General features: G+C 42.8%; 1 protein-coding gene across 2 annotated transcripts in view; it reads left to right on the top strand.

Annotated features, from left to right (window-relative positions):
* LOC147462960 (uncharacterized) overlaps nucleotides 1-9627 on the top strand; it is a 43401-nt gene extending 33774 nt beyond the window's left edge. For both annotated transcript variants that reach the window (XM_086486337.1, XM_086486344.1), the window contains exons 2-6: nucleotides 8238-8344; nucleotides 8424-8510; nucleotides 8587-8736; nucleotides 8834-9031; nucleotides 9112-9627. In XM_086486337.1, the coding sequence (XP_086342463.1) occupies nucleotides 8238-8344; nucleotides 8424-8510; nucleotides 8587-8736; nucleotides 8834-9031; nucleotides 9112-9234 (665 nt within the window). In that variant the 3' untranslated portion in view covers nucleotides 9235-9627. The remainder of the gene's footprint in view (nucleotides 1-8237; nucleotides 8345-8423; nucleotides 8511-8586; nucleotides 8737-8833; nucleotides 9032-9111) is intronic.
* The last annotated feature ends 11209 nt before the right edge of the window (nucleotides 9628-20836 follow it).

The raw sequence follows: 20836 nt of genomic DNA, 5'->3' as shown, positions 1-20836 counted from the left end.
CTCGTGGAGGGTATGACTTGATCTTTGTGGTGGTAGATAGACTCACAAAACAAGCTCACTTCTTTCCTGTAAAAATAACTGATACTGCTTTGACCATTGCACGCTTGTTTGTAAAAGAGATATTTCGTTTACATGGCATGATCAAGAGCATAGTATCTGACAGAGATTCTAAGTTCACTTCTCATTTTTGGAGAGCGACTTTTGACTCTATAGGTACCCACTTACGCATGTCTACTGCTTTTCATCCTCAAACTGATGGGAAAACGGAGAGAGTGAATCGTATTTTAGAAGATATTTTACGAATGTATGTCAATGAAAACCAATCTAATTGGAATGAATATCTGCCTTTGGTTGAATTTGCATATAACAGTTCATATCATTCATCTATTAGGATGACTCCGTTTGCTAGGCAATGTATGGCTACAACTGTCCCACACCTATTAATTTTCTTAACTCAAGGAATAAGGTAGAACTGTCACGTGAGATGTTTGAGAAAATGGATAGCGAGTTGGCCAAAATCAGGGAGAATATTAGAGAAGCTCAAAAGAGACATAAATTGTATTATGACAAGAAACGTCGTGTTGTGGAGTATGAAACTGGTGATATGATTTTCTTAAAGGTTATTCTTGAGAAGTCTCATTTGGTTCTGGGTAAGGATAGAAGATTATCTCCATGATTTGCTGGGCCTTTTAAAATTTTGAAGCGCATTGGTTCATTAGATTACAAATTAGAATTGCCTTCTCATGTTAAAGTGCATCCTGTATTTCATGTGAGATTATTGAAAAAGTATATCCGTAATGTGTATCATGTTTTACAGGACACCTCTAAGTTGAAAGATGACGGAACATTGACTGTAGAACCAGACTTGGTGCTAGATAGGTGTGTTAAACATCTAAGAAATAGAGACATTGTGGAAGTTTTAGTTAAGTGGCATAACTATCCAGTAGAAGATGCATCATGGGTTGATCTTAGTGTTTTGCAAAGAGAATTTTCCTCTCTTTCCAACTCTGAGGACAGAGTTAATTTTGATAAGGGGAGAATGTAATAGGACTAATTTTTAAAGTTCTAAAAGTCGAAAAAAAATGGAGTAGGGCATATCTTTTGTTTAGCACGATTTGGAAGATTGTTGAATAGTCTATTAAATAGAACTCATATGAATGAGTTTGAGATATTAAGAGAAAACACATATTATTTTTTTAAATAATACATTAAAGACGTATTTGATAAAGATTAATGAATAACAGATAGTCTGTCTATGAACAGTAAAATTGAGATTTTTATTAATATCAATATTTTATATTTATGTGTTTTAGCTTAAAATGCATGGGTAGGCTTAAAATAAGTTGAAAAAGTAGTGGTGATCCAAAAATAGAGCTTTTAAGAGTCGCGACCTAAAAGTTGCGTTTTCAGCCAAAGAAAGACGTTTTTCGAAATTCTGTCCGCGATGTCTTGTAGACCAGACCTATTCCCGTCGTTTTGAGTACCTGGATTGCTCTATTCTGAGTTCGTTTGTAAAAGTTATGATGAAAACAAACAGAAGGCAGAAGCAGTGTAGTATAAACAGGGACAAACAGACATACAACATCATACAGTTTTCCCTGCTATCAACCAAGAAGTGGATTGTTTCTTCATGGTAGAGTATTGTAATTGAGATTATGAAGGTATATAATTATGTTTTTTTACTTTGATTATCATCTTGAATTGGTTGCTGAAGTCTTGTATCTCAGATCAGAAGAGTCAATGGGAAAAGAACTTACCTTTGGTGGAATTTGCCTACAATAACACGATACACTCTTCGACGGGGAAGACGCCATGTGAGATTGTTGAAAGTGCTGTGAAGGTTCCATCCTTTTTTTTTTCGACACACCATAGGGCCCACAGGGGGAGGTGCTTATCCCTTCCAAATATTAGCCATGTTACATGGTCGGGCAAGGGCCGCGTACCATCGGGCAAGAGCCACGCGTAGGCATCACCATGGCCACGTAATTGATGCACCACATGCTGGGAACGACGGAGAGAACTCGTAGCAACCAGCTAGGAACCTCCTTCTCCGGTGACCCACCCCAGGAGGAGGATGCACTCGAGTGTCCAAGGGCAAGAGCCCTAGCAACGTGAACACCAGGTGAGCACAAGGTGTCCCTCTAGAGTGTGACCCAACGGGGGATTTGAACCCACAACCCATACTTTGAGAGGCCAAAGCCTTACCGTTAGACCAACTCTTTGGGGACAGGTTCCATCCTTCCTGAGCACGAAAGATTAGATATTGGAAGCGGATGAATATTCACGAGATTTGGATATGGCTTTTGCCAAGGTTCGCGAGACTTTGCAGGAGTCTCAAGAACGACAGAAAAAGGCAGCGGATCGCCATCGTCGCGACTTGAAATTGAAGGAGGATGATTGGGTGCTCTTACGTTTTGAGAAGGCACGCCTACGAAAGAAAAACGGAAAGGAGAGGCTTTTTCCAAAGCTTAGTATGCGATACTACGGACCTTTCCAGATCACTGACAAGATAAATGATGTCTCCTTCCGATTGAAACTGCCAGATACTTGGAGGATTCTCACAATGCATTGCATGTGAGTCTCTTGAAACCTGTTAAGGGTGATGTGCCTGATGATGGGGAGCCAGATGAGCAACCCGAAGTGGGAGAAAACGAGGAGATCCTTGTTCCTGAACAGATTTTGGCACATAACGATACGAAGAAAGGTAAAGTCCGAAGGTGGTTCTTGGTTTAGTTCAAGAATTTTCCTGCATTTGATGCGAAGTGGGTGGAGAAGGAGGACCCAACAGATACTCCTCGGATTGTGAAACTTTACCTCGATGTTTTGGTTTAGCATAGTCTACTCCAAACGGAACCCGGAATTCAGCTTGGCCGAAGATCTGGTGCAGTGGGATGCACAAGAGGGGAGTCACTCCACTCCTTTGTCAACAGATGCCTTGATTTTGATACTAAAGTCACTGATGTCTCTTTGAGCTTCAGGAATACTGAGAGCTGATAGTATTCTGCTGGATGACTTTATGAAATGGAATGCCTGATAATGATACTGATTTGTTCTTGACTTCTTGTGAGTGCAGGAACTGATAGCCGAAATGACTGCAGCATTTTGTCTGATTGATCTCGAATAGACATGGTTGCAATAGGGGTTAGTTGTGAATCGGACATCGTTGAGGTCCCGATTGGACCTAGATGTGATTGCTAGCTACATTGCCGATAAATCATGGTCTAAGATCCGAATGAATGTTGAATGTCATGTGATGTCGTGTGATGTGACTGTCGATTTTGTACATGTGCTAGATGTGTGTTCCTAGTACGTAGGTACTAACAGTCAGTGTCTGCTAAGACGGTTTATGGCTTTTGTCGGTTTTGCAGGCGTAATCACGGTCGATGACAATGCTTTCAAGAGGGGGGTATGTCACAAAGTGATGACGTGGCGGATAGCAGAAACCCTAAAGTTCCTGCAAACCCTAATTTCTGTCAGAAACCCTAATTTCCGAAAATCGCAAAGGTTGAAGTTATTATTATTTTTTTAATGACGAGCGACGCAAATCTTGCTTTTTCTCTACACCATGAGAAAGAGAGAGAACTTGCTTTAAAAAAAAAAAAAGAGACTCTCTAAGAGAGAGAGAGAGAACTGATGCTTTTTATTTTTAAAAGCTTTTGGGGCTGTGCTTTTGGGCATCCCTTGTAACCTTTAAATTAGTGGTGAGGGCCTCACTTCTCAGGGCATCTGGACGCAGAGTCTGAGAGTGAAACCCTAACCACTCTCTTGTACTTTGATTTGATTAATATAAAAAGAAATAGCGGAAGGGGTGCCAGTCTTTTGGGCCAATATCTCTAGGCACGGAACTCCGCCGGGCCAATGTACATCTATTGTGATCTGTGACTTGTTTTGAAGTGGTTATGTGGTGCTGTCGCGGTTGATTCTTGACTTGGAGTGTTACATCATAGTTGCATACCCTCACTTGCACAATACATACACTTAAGCAAATAGGGATATGAACAATCGCTGAAGTCATTTATTAAAAAATGACTTTGACATGATATTTATAAAAGGTAGGTAGGGAAAATTACAAAAAAACTTGTAAAAGAGTCACTTGTCCTTCAGTTTTAGGACATTAGAATCCAGTACCCGCAGTACAAGCATCTTCAGTGTTTTTTAGCCATCATCCCATTGCCAACGTTAGCAGCAGAATCAACCCAACGTTTTCAGATTTCAGCCCTAGCCTCATCGTCAGATCACAGTTCCAAGCCAGATCAGCCCTAGCGTTTTCAGTTTTCAGCCCTTAGGGTCTCGCAAATTTAAGCATCAATCACTAGATCCCATCAACATCTTATCATCTAGGACCATTGTATTAGCATTTATGCAATCTAAAGCAAATACCTCTCTAGCGATAGAGAGGGGGGCCCTTGGAGAGGAGTTTGGGACCCCATGTGGTGTGTCTCCTTTCTCTTTCTTTCACTCATAGAACCTTCACTCGGAGTATCGTTCTTTCTCCTCTCTCTAGTCTTTGGACATCTCTCATGAAGTAAAAGGAACTCTCTTATTCAGTAAAAAGAAGCGTTGAGCACGCAGTGAGCACACATCTTGAGCATTCACCATCAATCACTTCCGCTGCACATTACATGTCTCCCCATCTTACTATCCACCCTATCTGCACATATCCTTTGCCTAAATTGACTTGTCCTGCTTTATAAAGATTGATATGCAAGTTTCGTGGGTGTTTTCTGCCCCGAAAATGCGCCAGATCACCTCTACAGCGGTCCCTTCGCGTCCCCGAACCTCCTGGGGGTATTAGAGACCGTTTAGGGCCGAAACCCTAAACCTGCAAAAATACACAGCCGGCTGTAATTCCCTGTTTCGGGCTTCGTTTCGTGTGCCGGTTGCATCCGTAGCAAGTCCTCGAGCTTCCGCACCTGTAGGGCTACTTGCCCTTTGAATCGGACGAGATTTCGCACGTGAAACCTCTCCGAATTCACTTGTACCTGCGGGGGATTAGCCACTAGCTAATCTAGTACTTGTGCAAGAAGCTCTTGCCTCGGCAATCGCGCATGAACCCACACAACTGTACATTGGTCAAATGAGAAGCCCACTTGAGGGGCATAACATAACTGCTCGTAGGGGAGAGAGAGAGCAGTGCTTAGCGTGCAGGGAATCACTCCTGGCACCGTACTGTACATAAGAGGGAAAGGAAGCACTCCATAGCTCTTGCAACCTGTTGCAATCCGCCTACAGCTGAAAATGGCGCCCCTTTTCTCTTGTAGACTCGCCCAGAGTGGCAGAAGTGTTCACAGAGTGACACCTCGCCCGGTTTCCGACTTTGCCAACTTGGCTAAAAATATCTCAATTGGTGTGTCAGTTGACTTGGTAGCAGAGCAATAAAATGTTCCTCTTGTCATTCCAGAGCTAATGACGCGAACACATTTTCAGGTCCAAAATAGCAGTTCCCTAAATTTTAGGAGATGCTTCCACAGCACTCACATTGGTCGTCTGACCATCAATCACCTCTGGAACCACATCGGAAAATGCAATGTCGGCCAGCTATCAAGTGATTTACACTCGTAGCCCCACCGTGGCTAACCTTAGCCCATTTGCCCAACTTCATTGCTCACTGGCCGTCCGGCCTAGACTCTCACTGTCCGCCTCACACCATGCAACTCGGGCATTGGCATTTCCAGAGGGGTGCTTTAAAACAAGTCAAATAAAATTCCCCCAAAAAGAAATCAACAAGTAAAGTTGCCACAGACTCGTGACAGTTTCTCTCCTTGGTCTTCAATGGATACTCATGGGCATCGTTTCATGTTTATAAGTTTTGCATCCACAAAATCTTTTGCGTTTCCATTATCAAGGAGAATAGTCACATTGTGACTATTGAACTTCTTAGGAAACAGCTGAAGATTGTGCTTAACTTGCAATTAGTGCATGAATTGTGTGCTAAAGATTTCAACCTGGAGAAATTGAAAGTTTCTTGAGGGCGCGTGAATATGTGCTGAAGGATTGCCTCGCGTTTTCTTTGCCTTCTGTTCGGCCAATCTTAAAATTTTTGGCCAGTTTGGCTATATTCGAAGCAAGTGCCCTTGGCCTTCTTCTTTTCATGGGCACCATGACAATTGGATTGTAGTGGTTTTTTCGATTGGAACTTGGACATCTTCTACTAAAAGTTCCCTCTTTTGATTAGTGGTCGGAAAATCTTCTCTTGTAATCCACTCTCATTTATTGAATGCAACAATCGGACCTTTGCTATTGCACCCTTGACAGCCATCAGGGTGTTATCCTTGAGGAGGGCACACTGATTATCCTGAATACCCAACAGATACATGTGGACAGCATGTGTTGAATCCAGTTTGTAAAAAGTGAGTGCTTCACTTGAAAAAAAGAGAGGGCTGCTGGCATGGTCATGTGGCAGCCAGCAGGGCGAAAGTAGCATCAGCACAAAAAGAAAAAATTGCAACTAGAGAAGCAAAAGACAGAAAAGAAATCAAAGTTGCAAGACACTTTTCAGCTTTTGGCCAGTGCACGCACACAATGACGTGATTGTTTGTATTTTTTCCAAGAAAAAGATCCTTCCATTAGTTAATAAAACTGCCCACAGGGCTACAAACCACCTCTACAAGAGAGGGCTACATCAAAAAAATGGGGAGACTCCCACTGAGAAATCAAAATATGTACAATGAGAGGTAGGTCACGAGATGGGAGGAGGAAAAAGCCACACAGATGGCCGGTAATGCCATCTAGGCACCCTGAACCATGGTGAAGAAAGGCCCTGGGCGCCAAAGTCGCAAGAAAGCCTCTCGGCGCTCCCACATGCGGTCGGAGCTGCCCTGAAGTCTCTCAAACTGACCCCTGAGTGTATAAATGAGCTCCATTCAAAAGTTACGAACAGTCTCTGCCGGTGGGATAGGGCGAGCCTCGAAGATGCGAAAGCAGCGGGCCCGCCAGATGAACCAGTGTGTCAGGCCACAGATGAGCTCCCAACACCACTCTGTCACGGCATCACTCCTGGGGGATGAGCTCTGTGGCAGGCTGAAGTGTAGGTCGACCCCTCCGAATCATAATCATCGTGCCGGTGGAAGCCAGCTCAAATTGGGGGTGGGGGGGGGGGGGGGTTGGTTTTTGGGGAGTTGCTTGTTAGCAAGGTGCTTTTGGAGCTTGTATAAAAAGGGCAAGGGCTTCTGTTGTGATAGAGTCTTTGTATTGACAGGAAATCTGGGTTGCAGGTTGTGTATAGAAGTGGAGCACTGTGGTGCTCATTTTCTGCATTAGAACAGTATAGCTTTAAATCTTTGGACGATGAAGTGGGTCAAGCCAGCCGTGTCATATATGAGGATCTGGTGCGTTTATCTTATGCATGTGCATCCCTGCAACTGTAACAATCCAAATATTGGTACTGCACTGGATGTCGAATATGTATTTCCTGGCATGCTTTCTGCATTTTTAGTAGCTTTCGGCAAGTTTCCAATATTTCCTCGAGCAATTCGTCACTCCCGTATATTAGGAGTGGGCTGTGACTATTCATCACAAACACATTGCCTGCATTTGCTTTTCTTTACATTTTTAAAAAAGTTTTTAGCTTTTGCAATTGACAGTACAACCCAGTTGAGATTTTTGTCCTCCCTTTGTGTTCAAACAATTCATTACGCAAGCAGATATTGATGTTTAGGACAAGTGCTTGATGCAACCATGTGAAAGTTGTCTCCAGTCGTAGCAACATAATAGTACACCTCAAGAAGGGAAGTCACCACTCAATTTGAGGTGAAAAAGCTCTTATTCATATTTAACCGTTGAGCTTGTCGGCACAGGGGCATTGTGTAATTTGCTAATTCTTTAGCATGAAAACAAAAACAAACCTCTACTGACTTGACATTTGGCTCTGGTCATCATGAAACACACTTTGACAGGTGAAACATTTAGACCCTTGAAATGTTCCACTGATGATTTTAGGGCCTTAGCAAAACCCACATATGTCCGTTTTGGTCTGACATTTCACTATGCTCAACACAGGATCAAAATAATTCGTAGTGAAACAACACGTTTGGAGGGTGAAATGTTTCAGCATTGAAATGTATCATGGTGACGCTGATTGTAATTTCTGAGTGGAGAGAGCTGTTGTGGGGAATTTGCAGTGGTCGAGCATATCCGTTGTGTGAGCGTTAATGTTCTCAGCGAGCAATTTCTGTCTTTATGGTTGCTCTTCAAGCACACAAATGAGTAGCCCTTTTTAAGAAGCGATTGTATTTCAGGACAGAAGAGACGTGCAAAATTTCAGTCTTTGATCACTTGTTCAAGTAATGTCACCAGTTTCTCATCTAGCCTGGGGACGGATCTTCCTCTGAGGCAACACCCAAATGTAGGTCTGCAAATTTATTATTTTTCGATTTAAATAATTTTTGCTTTGATTTGTAGTCAACAACTCCTTGATTGCACAGGTCTCCTTCCAGTCATACCTGCAAGATCGCCAGAGGATATTTGAAGCATTATTTCCGGATAAAAAGCGGGCTGAAAAGCTTAATGATGTAATAATATTCATTGCAAATTCTGGATCTCAAAGGATGTTTCTTGAAGGAAGCTGATAAATCGTTCTTGTGTCAGAAAGAATGGCGCATTTACATGCTTCCTCTCGACTTTTTTTTCTTGTCGGTGAATCCAGTCATTGACATGCAAATAGTTGTGCAAGCGCCTGGGTCGGAACTCCCAGTTGTGGTGTCCAACGGAGTAGATAAAGTTCTCACTTTAGAAGCAGTACGTATAGAAACAACTTTACCCTCATTTGGGATGTCTATCGACGGGGCGGTTTTTGTTTCTTGATCTATCGTCTGAGCCATGTACCTATGTACAGACAAGATGGGAGTTGCGTGGCTTGGACTACGTATTGAAGCAGTCCGACTTTGTTCTGAATGTCAAGGGAGTTTTATTCTCAGAGCAAAGAGGCGTTTCTTCTCGACTGAGGGGTCATTTGAAGATGAGTGTGACGTTGGTAATTCCTTCGTCCTTGGCATTGATACCAGAGGACATAATCAAAAGTGCAGGCGAAGTGGTAAGTGCTTGTGAAAAGTGTCCAGGTAGGTTTGGAGACAACTCAAGTTCTCTCTCATAAGCTTCTATTTCAAAATGCAGGTTTTGACTCGTTTACTTGAATCGATGAAGCAGAAAGTTAACAGTAAACTTCTTGAAGATTACAGAGCTTATGCAAAAGAAAAAGCCAGCTTCAGTCAAGGAAAGCAGGCAGCTTCGGTCTAAACTTGGAGCTTGTTAAATGTGTATAACAATACTTTGATAGACCAGCCTTTCTCTGATGGCATAAGGGCATTGTTAAATCAAATTGTATCGCGTCTAATATGTTCACATCAGCAGGATACCCGACAAGAGGTTGCACTCCCCACATGTGTTGAAGCAGTCAAGGTGGAACGACCTCGAAGCTCTTGCTGTGCTATCTCAAGTTTTTTCAAGAGGGCAACCCCAACAGAACTCTCACATGCTGGAGGGTAGTTTGTAAGGCTCCCATTTGCATTCTTCTGCCTAGGGTGCCAGAAGTCAAAGGTTAGTGTTTGTTTTGTTGCTAAAGCAAAGCCTTCCTATGATTTGCAACTGAATGTATCTTTGTAAAATAGAAAAAAGTAATTTAGAGGTGCTTTTGATTTTGTTTATTTTTATTCTTAGTGAATGCTTGAAAGACTTTTTACAGAAATAGAGGCTTGAGAATTGTCCATAAGTGGTTGGGCTGGTATCCCTAGCTCTTAATTTTGAGCAAAAGAGTATTGAATCAAGTGCTTCTACGCATTTTTTCTCGTGAGCCAAATGATTCACTACAGAGCTTGTCAGAATAAGACAACTTTTGGACTTGAAGGGGGCTGAATTGAGTGTTGAGAGAAAACTTATTGCGTGTGTATTCTACTGAGCAAGTTCCTGCAAAATGGTAGCATTACTTCTCTTATTGCATAGCGTGATGGCGCTTTGGTGGTGGTGGGGGGGGGGGGGGGGGGGGGGGGGGGGGGGGGAAGAGAGAGAGAAGGCTCACAAAGCTTCCAACATTGCATCTTTCTAAATCTTATGCTACAAGTCATTTTCTTAATGTAATTAATTTTTAAATTTGATGAGAGAGAGAGAGAGAGAGAGAGAGAGAGAGAGAAGGCTCACAAAGCTTCCAACATTGCATCTTTCTAAATCTTTTGCTACAGTCATTTTTTAAATGTAATTAACTTTTAAAGGTTATCAAACTTGAACATGTTCATACCGGTCTACCAATTATTAAAAAGGTTTTTAGACGTCAGGCTTATCTAGCAACTACAACAAACTCGTAATGAAAAATTTTCATTACGAGTTTGTTGTAATTAATTTTTAAATGTTATCAAATTTGACCATGTTCATGATGGCTTGGGCGACCAATCTTTAAAAAGGTTTTTAAACCTTAGGCTTAAACACTGGCTAAATCTAGCAACTACAACAAACTAGTATTGAAAATTTTCCTACTCCATTATAGGCAAATCTTGCAAGAGGTAAATACATCTCCCATTCTCGTTGGTTATCTGAGATGCATCAATTTAAAATGTCTAGAATTGTAAAATTAGTGATTTCGCTTTGTCCATCTCTCCAAGGATGATAAGTTGAAGAAAAACTGAGCTTAGTTCTTAGGTGCATAAAAAGTGCTCGCCAAAAAGTACCAGTCATTTGTGGGTCGCAATCATTGACAATCATTTTTGCCATATCATGATGTTTAAAAATCTGGGCCAAAAAAATCTTAGCCATGTGATAAGCTTTGATGATCTTATTGGAATGAAATTAGCTTGCTTTCTGAATCTATTTATGATAGTGTAGATTGCATCATTTTCATTCGAAGTTCATGGCAATACTTGCCCAGGTACTTCAAGTATTGGTAGGGCTTGAAGTATGGTGATCATACTTAGCCTTTTTGCATGGTACGCATTCTCTAACGTAACATTGGACATTCCTCTATACGAAAAGCTCTTTTTCACGTTATATATAGCAAACCACATCTTCTCCCAATCCTTCTTGCCAAAGATAAGATATTTGCAGTTGATGAATTTGTTTGAGACCTAGATACCGCTTACACGCAAGTAAAATGTGCTATCTTTAGATCTCCAGAAAAGCATAAGAAATCAGCAGATAGACATTGTCGCCCTGATCTCGAGCTAGTTGAAGGACAATTTGTTCTTCTCAAGTTTAACAAAGCCAGACTTAAGAAATAGGCCAATCAGAAAGGGAAAGTTAGAAAACTTTTTATGGTTCGTTTAAGATAACACAATATATATACCAAGTTACATTTAGATTAGATCTTTCACAAACTTGGAAAATCTATAATGCCTTCCACTTGTACTTATTGAAGTTCAAGAATTACTCCCTCTAGTAGATGCTCAGTGGATGACCTAATCAGAATTGATAGATTTTTCAAACATCTCGTTAAGTATCATAAAGCCCTACAATTGAGGACAACTATTTATAAGCAAGAGGGATGTAATATTTTAGCTATTTCATCTGAAAATTTATGTGTGTCTGGATAGTATGATAAATAGATATTTTTTATGATGGTAGTCCAAAAAAGTGGTTGGCTGAACATAATACAAATGTTTGAGGGAAGCTTGGAGGCTGAGCCCAGAAGGGCATGGAATACAACAAGATAGACTTGCTTCAGAATGAGCAAAAAACTCCCATTTAAAAACTAAAGCCTAAGGTTTACAAATATTTTTAATGAGTGATTGGGCAAGTATGAACAGGGTCAAGTTTAATAACATGTAAGATTTAAAAAGATGCGTTTGAAACTTTGCAAGCCTTCTTTCTCTTCCCTAAGCGCCATCTGGCATGGAAAAATCCTACACTATGCAAGAAGAGAAGTAATGCTACCATTTTGTAGAGGCTTGCTCAACAAAATACACAAACAACAAGTTCTCTTTGAATTCTCAATTCAACTCTCTCTCTCTCTCTCTCTCTCTCTCTCTCTCTCTCTCTCTTTCTCGTGATTTTCAGCTTTTGGCTTCTGTGAAGAGGTTACAAGTGTGTGCGGAGAGCCATAGGACCTTATGTGCATCCCTGTGGAGAACAATCACACTTAGAAAACCGTGGTATCGGTTGTCCATGTGGATTTTCAGCACTTTGACGAGTTTTATGAGCGATTTTCAGCCAAGGCGTTCTCGCTTGAGTATCCCCTAAGTGAGCAGTTAGCAATAGGGACCTTTCTTGCCAACAAAACCCCACCCACAACGAAATAGAGATTGAGAGTAGTGCAAACTATTCCAATTCGTGTTTGTAAAAGTTCAATACTGATAGTCCATCTTCTGGCCCCTAGTGTCTTTGATTTATCCATTCCATAAAGATTCATATACTATTCTAATTGAATAACTGCAAAAGAAGATAAAGTTCACGCTTTCGTACCTACATAAGAGTGTGAAATTCACATTTTATAAATAAAATTACCTTTAAATTAGGAAAAAAAAACCAAAATACCCCTCTAATTTGTGGAAATTCTCAAAATACCCCTAAAATTTCCAAAATACCCTTGTATCTATTTTGATCGGATTATTCAAGATTTTATAATCTTTATTTGTTTTTGACAATTGAGATCCGTGTTTGAGTGCTTAGCATGTAATTTGTCACAAATTCTCTCGCAAAAAGGCAATTGTCTAATAATAATAAAGCAATTCATCTCCAAAGCCTACATAACCAATTCAAATTCTAGTTTTAGCATCTTGCATTCATAGACAATCAATCCTCTTATGAAAACCTACACATTTTTCAATTTTTGGAGAAACCAGGGGTATTTTGGGAATTTGAAGAGCATTTTGAAAATTTATGACAATATTGGGGATATTAAGGAATTTTTAAAATTTGAGGGGTATTTTGGGAATTTCCACAAATTAGAGGGGTATTTTGGTAATTTTTTGTTTAAATTATTGTAATAATCCTCATCTTGTATTCTTTTGCATAAGTGAGGCCACATATGAGCAAAAGCTTCTTTGCATAGGAAGTCCCGTGACTCATTTTTGTATTGTATAAAAATGAAAAATTTTCCTTGTTCATTTGTCTCATATATTAGACCACTGTGAACAAAAATTCAAGAAAAACACCAAAATGTTGCTGACACTCATGAACTACTCTTAAAGTTATAAAAATTTCCAGAACACCCTTGTATAATTTTGGGTTGATGGCTATTCTTTTCATAGTAGCTTCTATTCAATGAAGAAGATATAAATCATGATGCGTGGTGCGACATAAGTATAAATGTTGTTATCCTTGCACTCCTCTCTCTCTCTCTCTCTCTCTCTCTCTCTCTCTCTCTCTAAATTTCACACATATATATATAAATTTGAGAGAGAGACATCTATTTGGTTGTAGTATTGTGGGACAAGCTCAAGTGGATCCCTGAGCCTCTATTTCCATAGAGTTGCACAAAACTACGATGTTGTAATCTTACCGAGGCGATGTCATACAAAAATGAAAGAGACGTCATCGAGGAGGGTAGAGACCATGGGCTCAAGATATATCGTTGCTTTGAGTACTTCTACAAGGCTTTCAACACAAATCAACAGACATGACTGGTGCATGGTTTCAAGTATCTATGCAGATGGTGTGGACCATCTGCGTAGATACATGAAACCCTTATTATTAAATAATGAGGAGTTATAATTTTGTTGTAAATAGAGTCTGGATATCTCATATGTTTACATGAAGTGCAATGTATCCATTTTGAACATGCCTTTTCCGAAAGGCGCCTTCTCCTATCCCCTCCGGCACTCATTACATACATGCATAGCACTCGGGATGCAAAGAAGCGAATGCCCCGCCGCACCCTTCTCTCTCTCTCTCTCTCTCTCTCTCTCTCTCTCTCTCCTACAAATAAAAGGAGACAACCCAGTGAGCAGAGCACCAGATATTCCACCAGTAAACCTTGCAGCGGACAGAGATTCAATTATGTCAGCTTCAACAGGTCAACAGAGCACACAAAAGCAACACCTAGACAGAAGACCTAAAAACAATGAAGACAGTAATTCAAATAAATCATTTTCAAGTGATTCAACTGAATCATCTTCAACAGGTCCGAGTATCACAGAAGAGCAGGCAATAGCTAACTCTGATCTTGATTTTAAAACTCCTGATGGTTATACTTACTGATTTGATATTGGCGGTCCAATGCAATTGCCAAGCTTTCCATTGATACAATTGACGAGAGAGAGAGAGAGAGAGAGAGATTTTCATTCTATGGCTGTGGACATCCATGCATGAGAGAGAGAGAGAGGCAATCGCATGAGAGCCGATGCGAGAGCTGCCAGTTCTTTCTGGAAAGAACACTCACTAGGCCTAGAGAGAGAGAGAGAGAGAGAGAGAGAGAGAGAGAGAGTCGCAGCAACTGAAATCAGACATAGAATCTGCCCAAAATAGAGAGAGAGATAGACGGACCTACGTCCTCTGTTTTCCATAGTTGACGGTTGTGGCACCTCTTTGCCCCGTTGCTGTGCATCCTCTATTTGCCATAGCGGATGGCGGTAGGACCTCCCATTGTACCACAAATCCTCTCTCTCTCTCTCTCTCTCTCTCTCTCTCTCTCTCTCTTTTGCTGCGCACATGGAGACGTTCAGTCGGACGTCCGATCAAAAAGGGACTGCCACATAAGCCAGGACCGCCACGCCCTTGTATGAACCAAACGGCTCCTGCGCTGGGCTCAACGCAATGAACAACCCCCCCCCTCAACACGTTCATGCGAACGCAGCGACCTTTGGGTGGCAGGAAGATAACTGCAATATGTGCCAACGATTTTTAAAAAATCGTTAATAGCACAAATCTTGAGCGATGCCCTCTCATGAGCAATCAAAACGGCAGCAGCAGCTCTTGCAATTCTGTGTGTGCATGGTCTGACGACTCTCTCTCTCTCTCTCTCTCTCTCTCTCTCTCTCTCTCTCGCGTGACCTACTGCAGCCTCTGCCGCGTGTCCTGCTGCACCTGCTGAAGTACGCGAGGTGCACCTAGTGCACCTCTGCAGGCGCATGCATCACTCCCCAGCCCCAGCACGCCCTTTCAACGTGCTGGTCCCACCCCCTGCAGGTTTCTGCAACGCGACACTCCCGAGTCCTAGCGCGCCCTTTCAACTTGTTGGTCTCACCCCTTGCAGGTTTTCTGCAGCATTGTCGCGCCATCCGCCATTCCGCAAGCCTATCCCCACCCCTCCCCCCCCTTTACATTCAAATTATGTAATCGTTCAAATACAGCAGTCAAAAATTTTCAAGTACAGCAGGCATATTCTTTCAGATATCAGAACAGATTTCCAATTTTCCAACTTTTGCAGTTTCTTAAAAAATAGCAGACAATAGCAGATTTCAGATACAACAAAACTCAAAAATTGCAAATTTTTAGAAAATTGTAAAAAATTGCAAAAATTAAATACGCCATGTATGCTTAATGCGGGAACATGTATGCATAATGTGAAGCCCAGGTGCGTGTAGATCTCCGCAACATTTCGTCTCGTCTCGTTTGTTAGTAACGACCAACCATGAGGAAGCAGAATGACAAGCCCGACTCCTTATAGGACGCAATCCAAAAGTGCAAAGAAGAAATGGTCGAGACCATTAACAAGATTAACCGCCATCACCTTTTAGGTACAATAAATATGCTCAAAGATTGTGTTCTGGCCCAAGAAAGCAAGATCATTGCATTGGGAGATCGTGTGACGGCCCAAAACGAAGAGATTGTGTCACTCAAGAGGGAGCTCGTTGAGGCACGATCACGAAATACACTTGAAGAAGGAGAACTACAACCTTCAGTAATAGAAGAGCTCAACACAATCAAAGAGCAAGTGCGAGCCATCAAAGAGGGGGAAGAGCAGCACAAAGAAATGACGACCTCCTGAGTGGATGTTATTACAAAGACTCAACACAAGGCGGATGAGGCCGAGAAATGGATTGAGGTTCCCAAGAAAGGGAAAAGCAAGGAAACAACAACGTCCACACCCAACATAATTAACCTGACACTAGAAGAGGAGCAAAGAAGGCGTGTGCGCTCTCTACATGTGAGAATTTGCGGCCTGAAAGACGAAGATAATGTGGACGAAGAGGTAAAAGAACTCATGGCTTTGATGGAGATTTATGAGCCGATGTACTCAAGAGCATGGAAAGTGGGCAATAAGAAAAATGGGAGCAAGGGGGAAACCTCGAAAGAAAGGGCACTCATCCTTCGTTTTTCCTCCATGGAAGCGAAGAAGGACTTTTTGAAGAAGAGACCAACTCTAAAGAAAACGGGCATCTTTCTTGGGGATGATCTTAGCCTCTCACATCACTCATATGTAGGAGGTAATGCCAAATATTAGAGCGGCAAGGAAAAAAGGTAAGATTGCTTTTTACCGAGATAGAAGAGTCGTGATATCGGAGCCACGCTCCACATGACAGTGTGAGACCTATGGGACCACACTCAAATGGATCTATACATCTTGATGTGGGTGCTTTTGATGAAAGTTTTAGTGGGAGAGACATCATCTTCTACTTTGAGACGCATCAGGCCCCTGGGCAGACTGTGCCTCACATTAGTGGGTACAGATGGGAGACCGCCTGTAGACATGAGACATGATCAGAGCATAGAGGGCGGGGCCCAAGAGGAGTGGCAGTGTTATTCAAGGAGGAGTCACAACCATTGATACATATAGCTCGCAAGGATGAGCAAGCTAGGTACATGTGGGTGAGACTGAGAGCAGAGACAGACAGATACCTTTACATTGCTATTTGCTACTTTCACCCGAGTATGTCAGTGTTTGCACCACCCAGAGGATAGTCCCCCTATTTTAATTTGGATGATGACATCTGGGAGTTCTCTAGAGATGGTGACATCATCATTTTAGGGGACTTCAATGCTAGGACTGCCCATCATCAGACAATTTTTTATGATACTTCAGAGGAGATGGTGAGAGAGCTGGATGTTGCAGAGACGGGCCTATCATGACTATCACAGGATGGGGAACATACTGAGTATGGACAACAGTTGATAGACATAGGGGCTGCACATGGATTGGTAATCTTGAATGGCCTGCAGAGACTTCTTGATGCGGGGGGTTTTACATGCTTTCCACACAAACATGGAGCCAGCACAATGGATTATGTCATGGCACTGCCGAGTCTTATCTCTAGTATTTAGGATCTCACGGTTGGACCCAGACTTGTTGGTGTGGCAGTGGATCATGCTCTTGTGTCGTTGACCATCTCTTTCCAGTTCAATGTAGCACACAGCCACAAGCAGCAACCCCTACTCGCTATACTTTCGCGCGGGAGACAGACTATGTACACATAGATGGGATCTACAGATGCCTGTGTACAGAAGAGCAGAGGCGACCTCTGGAGGAGCTGACTACTATACTGACACAAACATTACATGATGCAGCAATAGAGGCATACCCACACACCCAGCCTGGGTAGAGACACGGTTCTGAGAGCATGCCCCAGAACAGTTGGTATGATGAGGAATGCCGCGAGACTAGATGTAGACTTCAGAGGGAGGTGCTTTTGGGAGACATCACTCACAAATTGACTTTCGACGGCTAGTGCGATGAAAGAAGAGGGCATTTTTGGCTCGCCCTAAGCAAGACCTATACCAGCTATTCTTGAGTCAGGACTCACGGGAGGCATGGTGGCTCTTTCATGAGCACTACCCCCCCCCCCCTTGCCATTACCTCTACAGAGGCCTGGAGCTAGTACGCGTCATCTCTATACACAGTTCCTAGACAGCCGCCCCTTCCCGACCCCACCGATCCATGTCCCCACACGTGCTTTTTTCACCGCTAAGATGGTGAGGAAGGCCATTGACAGGATGAGGACTGGGAGAGCATATGATCATGATGGCTTAGTGACTGAGCACTTCATGTGTGCCAGAGATCTACTAGCAAAGCTTCTAGCAGTTATGTTTAATCATGCCATGTGTGAGGGCTTGCTGATACTTGGAGCCTATCTACTATTGTACCTATCTTCAAGCCAGGAGACCCTATGGAGCCTGGGAATTATCGTACTATCATGATCACACACACATTGACACAATTGTACGCATCCATTCTTGAGCAGCAACTGAGCAGATGGGCAAAGAGAGAGAGAGAGAGAGAGAGAGAGAGAGAGAGAGAGAGAGAGAGAGAGAGAGAGAGAGAGAGACGCGCAGCCGGGCGGGCAGGGTTCAGGAGAGATTTTGCTACTCTTGACCATATCTTGACACTCAGAGCCATCATTGAGGAAGGCATATCACATCGGAGACGGATCTATTGTAGCTTTGTGGACTTCTGCAAAGCATTTGACACAGTACCCAGAGCTAGATTGATGTGCAGATTATATGAGATGGGAGTACCCACAGAGCTCATTTGGGGAGTCATGGCATTATACAGGTCAGTAGTGGGGCATGCACGCACATGAGAGGGCCTATCTATAGCGGTTCACTCCACTATTGGGGTGAAGCAGGGCTGCCCGCTCTCTCCTACTCTATTTGGTATGTATGTGGATGAGTTTCTGACTACATTGAGAGAGATGGTGAAAGAGGTGCACAGCTGGGAGGGACATGGATTCACCTATTGTTATATGCTGATGATATTGTGTTGATCTCCGACTCTCTGGAGCGGATGCAATGTCACTTAGATGATTTGCATAGGTTTGCCCATGAAAGTGGTTTGTCTGTTAACCTTGGTAAAACCAAGGTCATGGTATTTAATACCATCAGGAGGTCAGCACCCGCATTCATATACGGCCAAGAGACAGTGGAGTATACATATGCTTACACTTACCTTGGAGTGGTTTTCAGTGGACCTACATTTTCATTGAGGAGAGCAACATAGACTAGACTGACCAGAGCCCATGCAACATTGGGTAGATTGGAGAGGATGTGTTTACATGTTCAGTTTCAGGAGCCTTGGACGAAGCTTTGGCTCTTTGACACTTTGGTGGCTTCTGCATTACTTTATGGAGCTGAGATTTGGGGACCTTCATTGGACCATCATGGGAGGAGAGGTCACATTGATGGATGGGGGGACATGGATAAACCACTAGTCTCTATGATCTCGCGGCTCATTAGAGCCAAGGCTTCGGTGCCACGTGCCAGTATCCGAGCAAAGCTAGCTGCCCCCCACTAATGGTGGAGGCGCTCACTAGATCCATCTCCTTCATACACCACATGTGGGAACTTCTGATAGACAAATATGCCCGCCTTGCACTTGAGTCCTCTCGACAGTTAGCCATGCAAGGAGATACAACATGCTGGTATGGGGAGATGCCGTCATGGTTCCAAGCGCATGGGTTCAGCATAGAAAAACTACCCCCCTTCCAGTACTTACTAGATGCACCCTCTCTGACTCTTACACAGTTTGAGATCACCAGGCTCATCTGCCAAGATCTATCTCAGCTAGACACTAGGAGGACATGGATACAGCCAACACAGGAGTTGGACACGAAGATGGCTTTCTACAGAGCATCTTCTCCAGCTTACGGAGGACGGTTTTGTGATGAGGCCCAAGTACATGGGCACCAACTTATCTCATGGGATACGATGTGTTTTTGGCCAATTACGCACATCTTCACACCAACTGCGGATCGAGATTGGGAGATGCAATGGAGTACTTACAGAGGCTAGGACATGCCTCATGTGTGACATGGAGCGCGAGATAGAGTTGCACTACACATACCATTGCCCCGTCTACTACGAGATACGTGGCCGCTTCCACTGCTTGTTCAGAGAGGGCTTTGGACAACACTCCAGAGTCATGCGGTACGAGGATCAGAGATGCTTGGGTCTATTTTTGCTGGAGCTGCATACACAAAGAGAGCTTGATGAGGGGAGAGGCTAGCTAGTCTCAGAGAAGGATCACAGACTTCTTTAGGGAAAACAATGGGCACCCGGAGGAGCTACTACCACAAGAGAGCTCCTCGCCTCACACCAGAGGCACACTGATCAACCGAGCGACCGAGCTAGGGAGATCTAGACACCCATGACTGCGGAGGACTACATAACATCTACGGAGGCTGCATCAAAGGATTCGGATCACTTTGGCTCGACATGCACAACGCCCAATCAAGCTATTGACCATGGAGGGGATTGATGAGATCCGCCAACAACAATCGATGTTGGATCTTTTGTGATTTAGCCATCCCACATAGCTACTTCACTCACAATTAGCGCTTTAGGATTCCATAGTATTTTATTTTTTTATTTTTTTTATTTTTTGTTACTCTGACTTTGTATCAGATCCACCAAATTGTAACTTTCTGGTCTCATAGGTCACTTTGGCCTTTTGAAGACGTTAATATAACATTTCATTTCTCTCTCTCTCTCTCTCTCTCTCTCTCGCCCACGACTACGAAGGACTACACAGCATCAAAGGATTCGGATCACTTTGGCCCAACATGCATGACGCCCGGTCAGACTACTGACCATGGAGGAGACTGATGAGATCCGCCAACGACCGATGTTGGATCTCTTGTGATCTATCCCAGCTAGCTGTTGTTCACACCTAGTAGTGTAGGATTCCATAGTATTTTATTGTGACATTCGTCATTTCATTTTTGTCATTGTTGTCATCTTGTTACTCTGACTCTGACTTTGTATCAGATCCACCACATTACAACTTTCTGGTCTCATAGGTCACTTTGGCCTTTTGAAGACGTTAATATAACATTTCATTTCATTTCATTTTCTCTCTCTCTCTCTCTCTCTCTCTCACACACAGGTTTCTCACTACTCACATTGCAAAAATGACTTATGAATTGCCAGTGTATGTGAGCCCCATATACACTGTGAGACACCATAGGAGTTTTCAAAGCTATGGCTCCTTGACCCATCAACAACACCCACACCACTTTATGGGACACCAATACAGCAGCCAAGC

Source organism: Adiantum capillus-veneris, chromosome 2, assembly GCF_014529385.1.
Source record: "Adiantum capillus-veneris isolate H3 chromosome 2, ASM1452938v2, whole genome shotgun sequence".
Taxonomy (NCBI): Eukaryota; Viridiplantae; Streptophyta; class Polypodiopsida; order Polypodiales; family Pteridaceae; genus Adiantum; species Adiantum capillus-veneris.
This window is presented reverse-complemented; position numbering and strand designations above follow the sequence as displayed.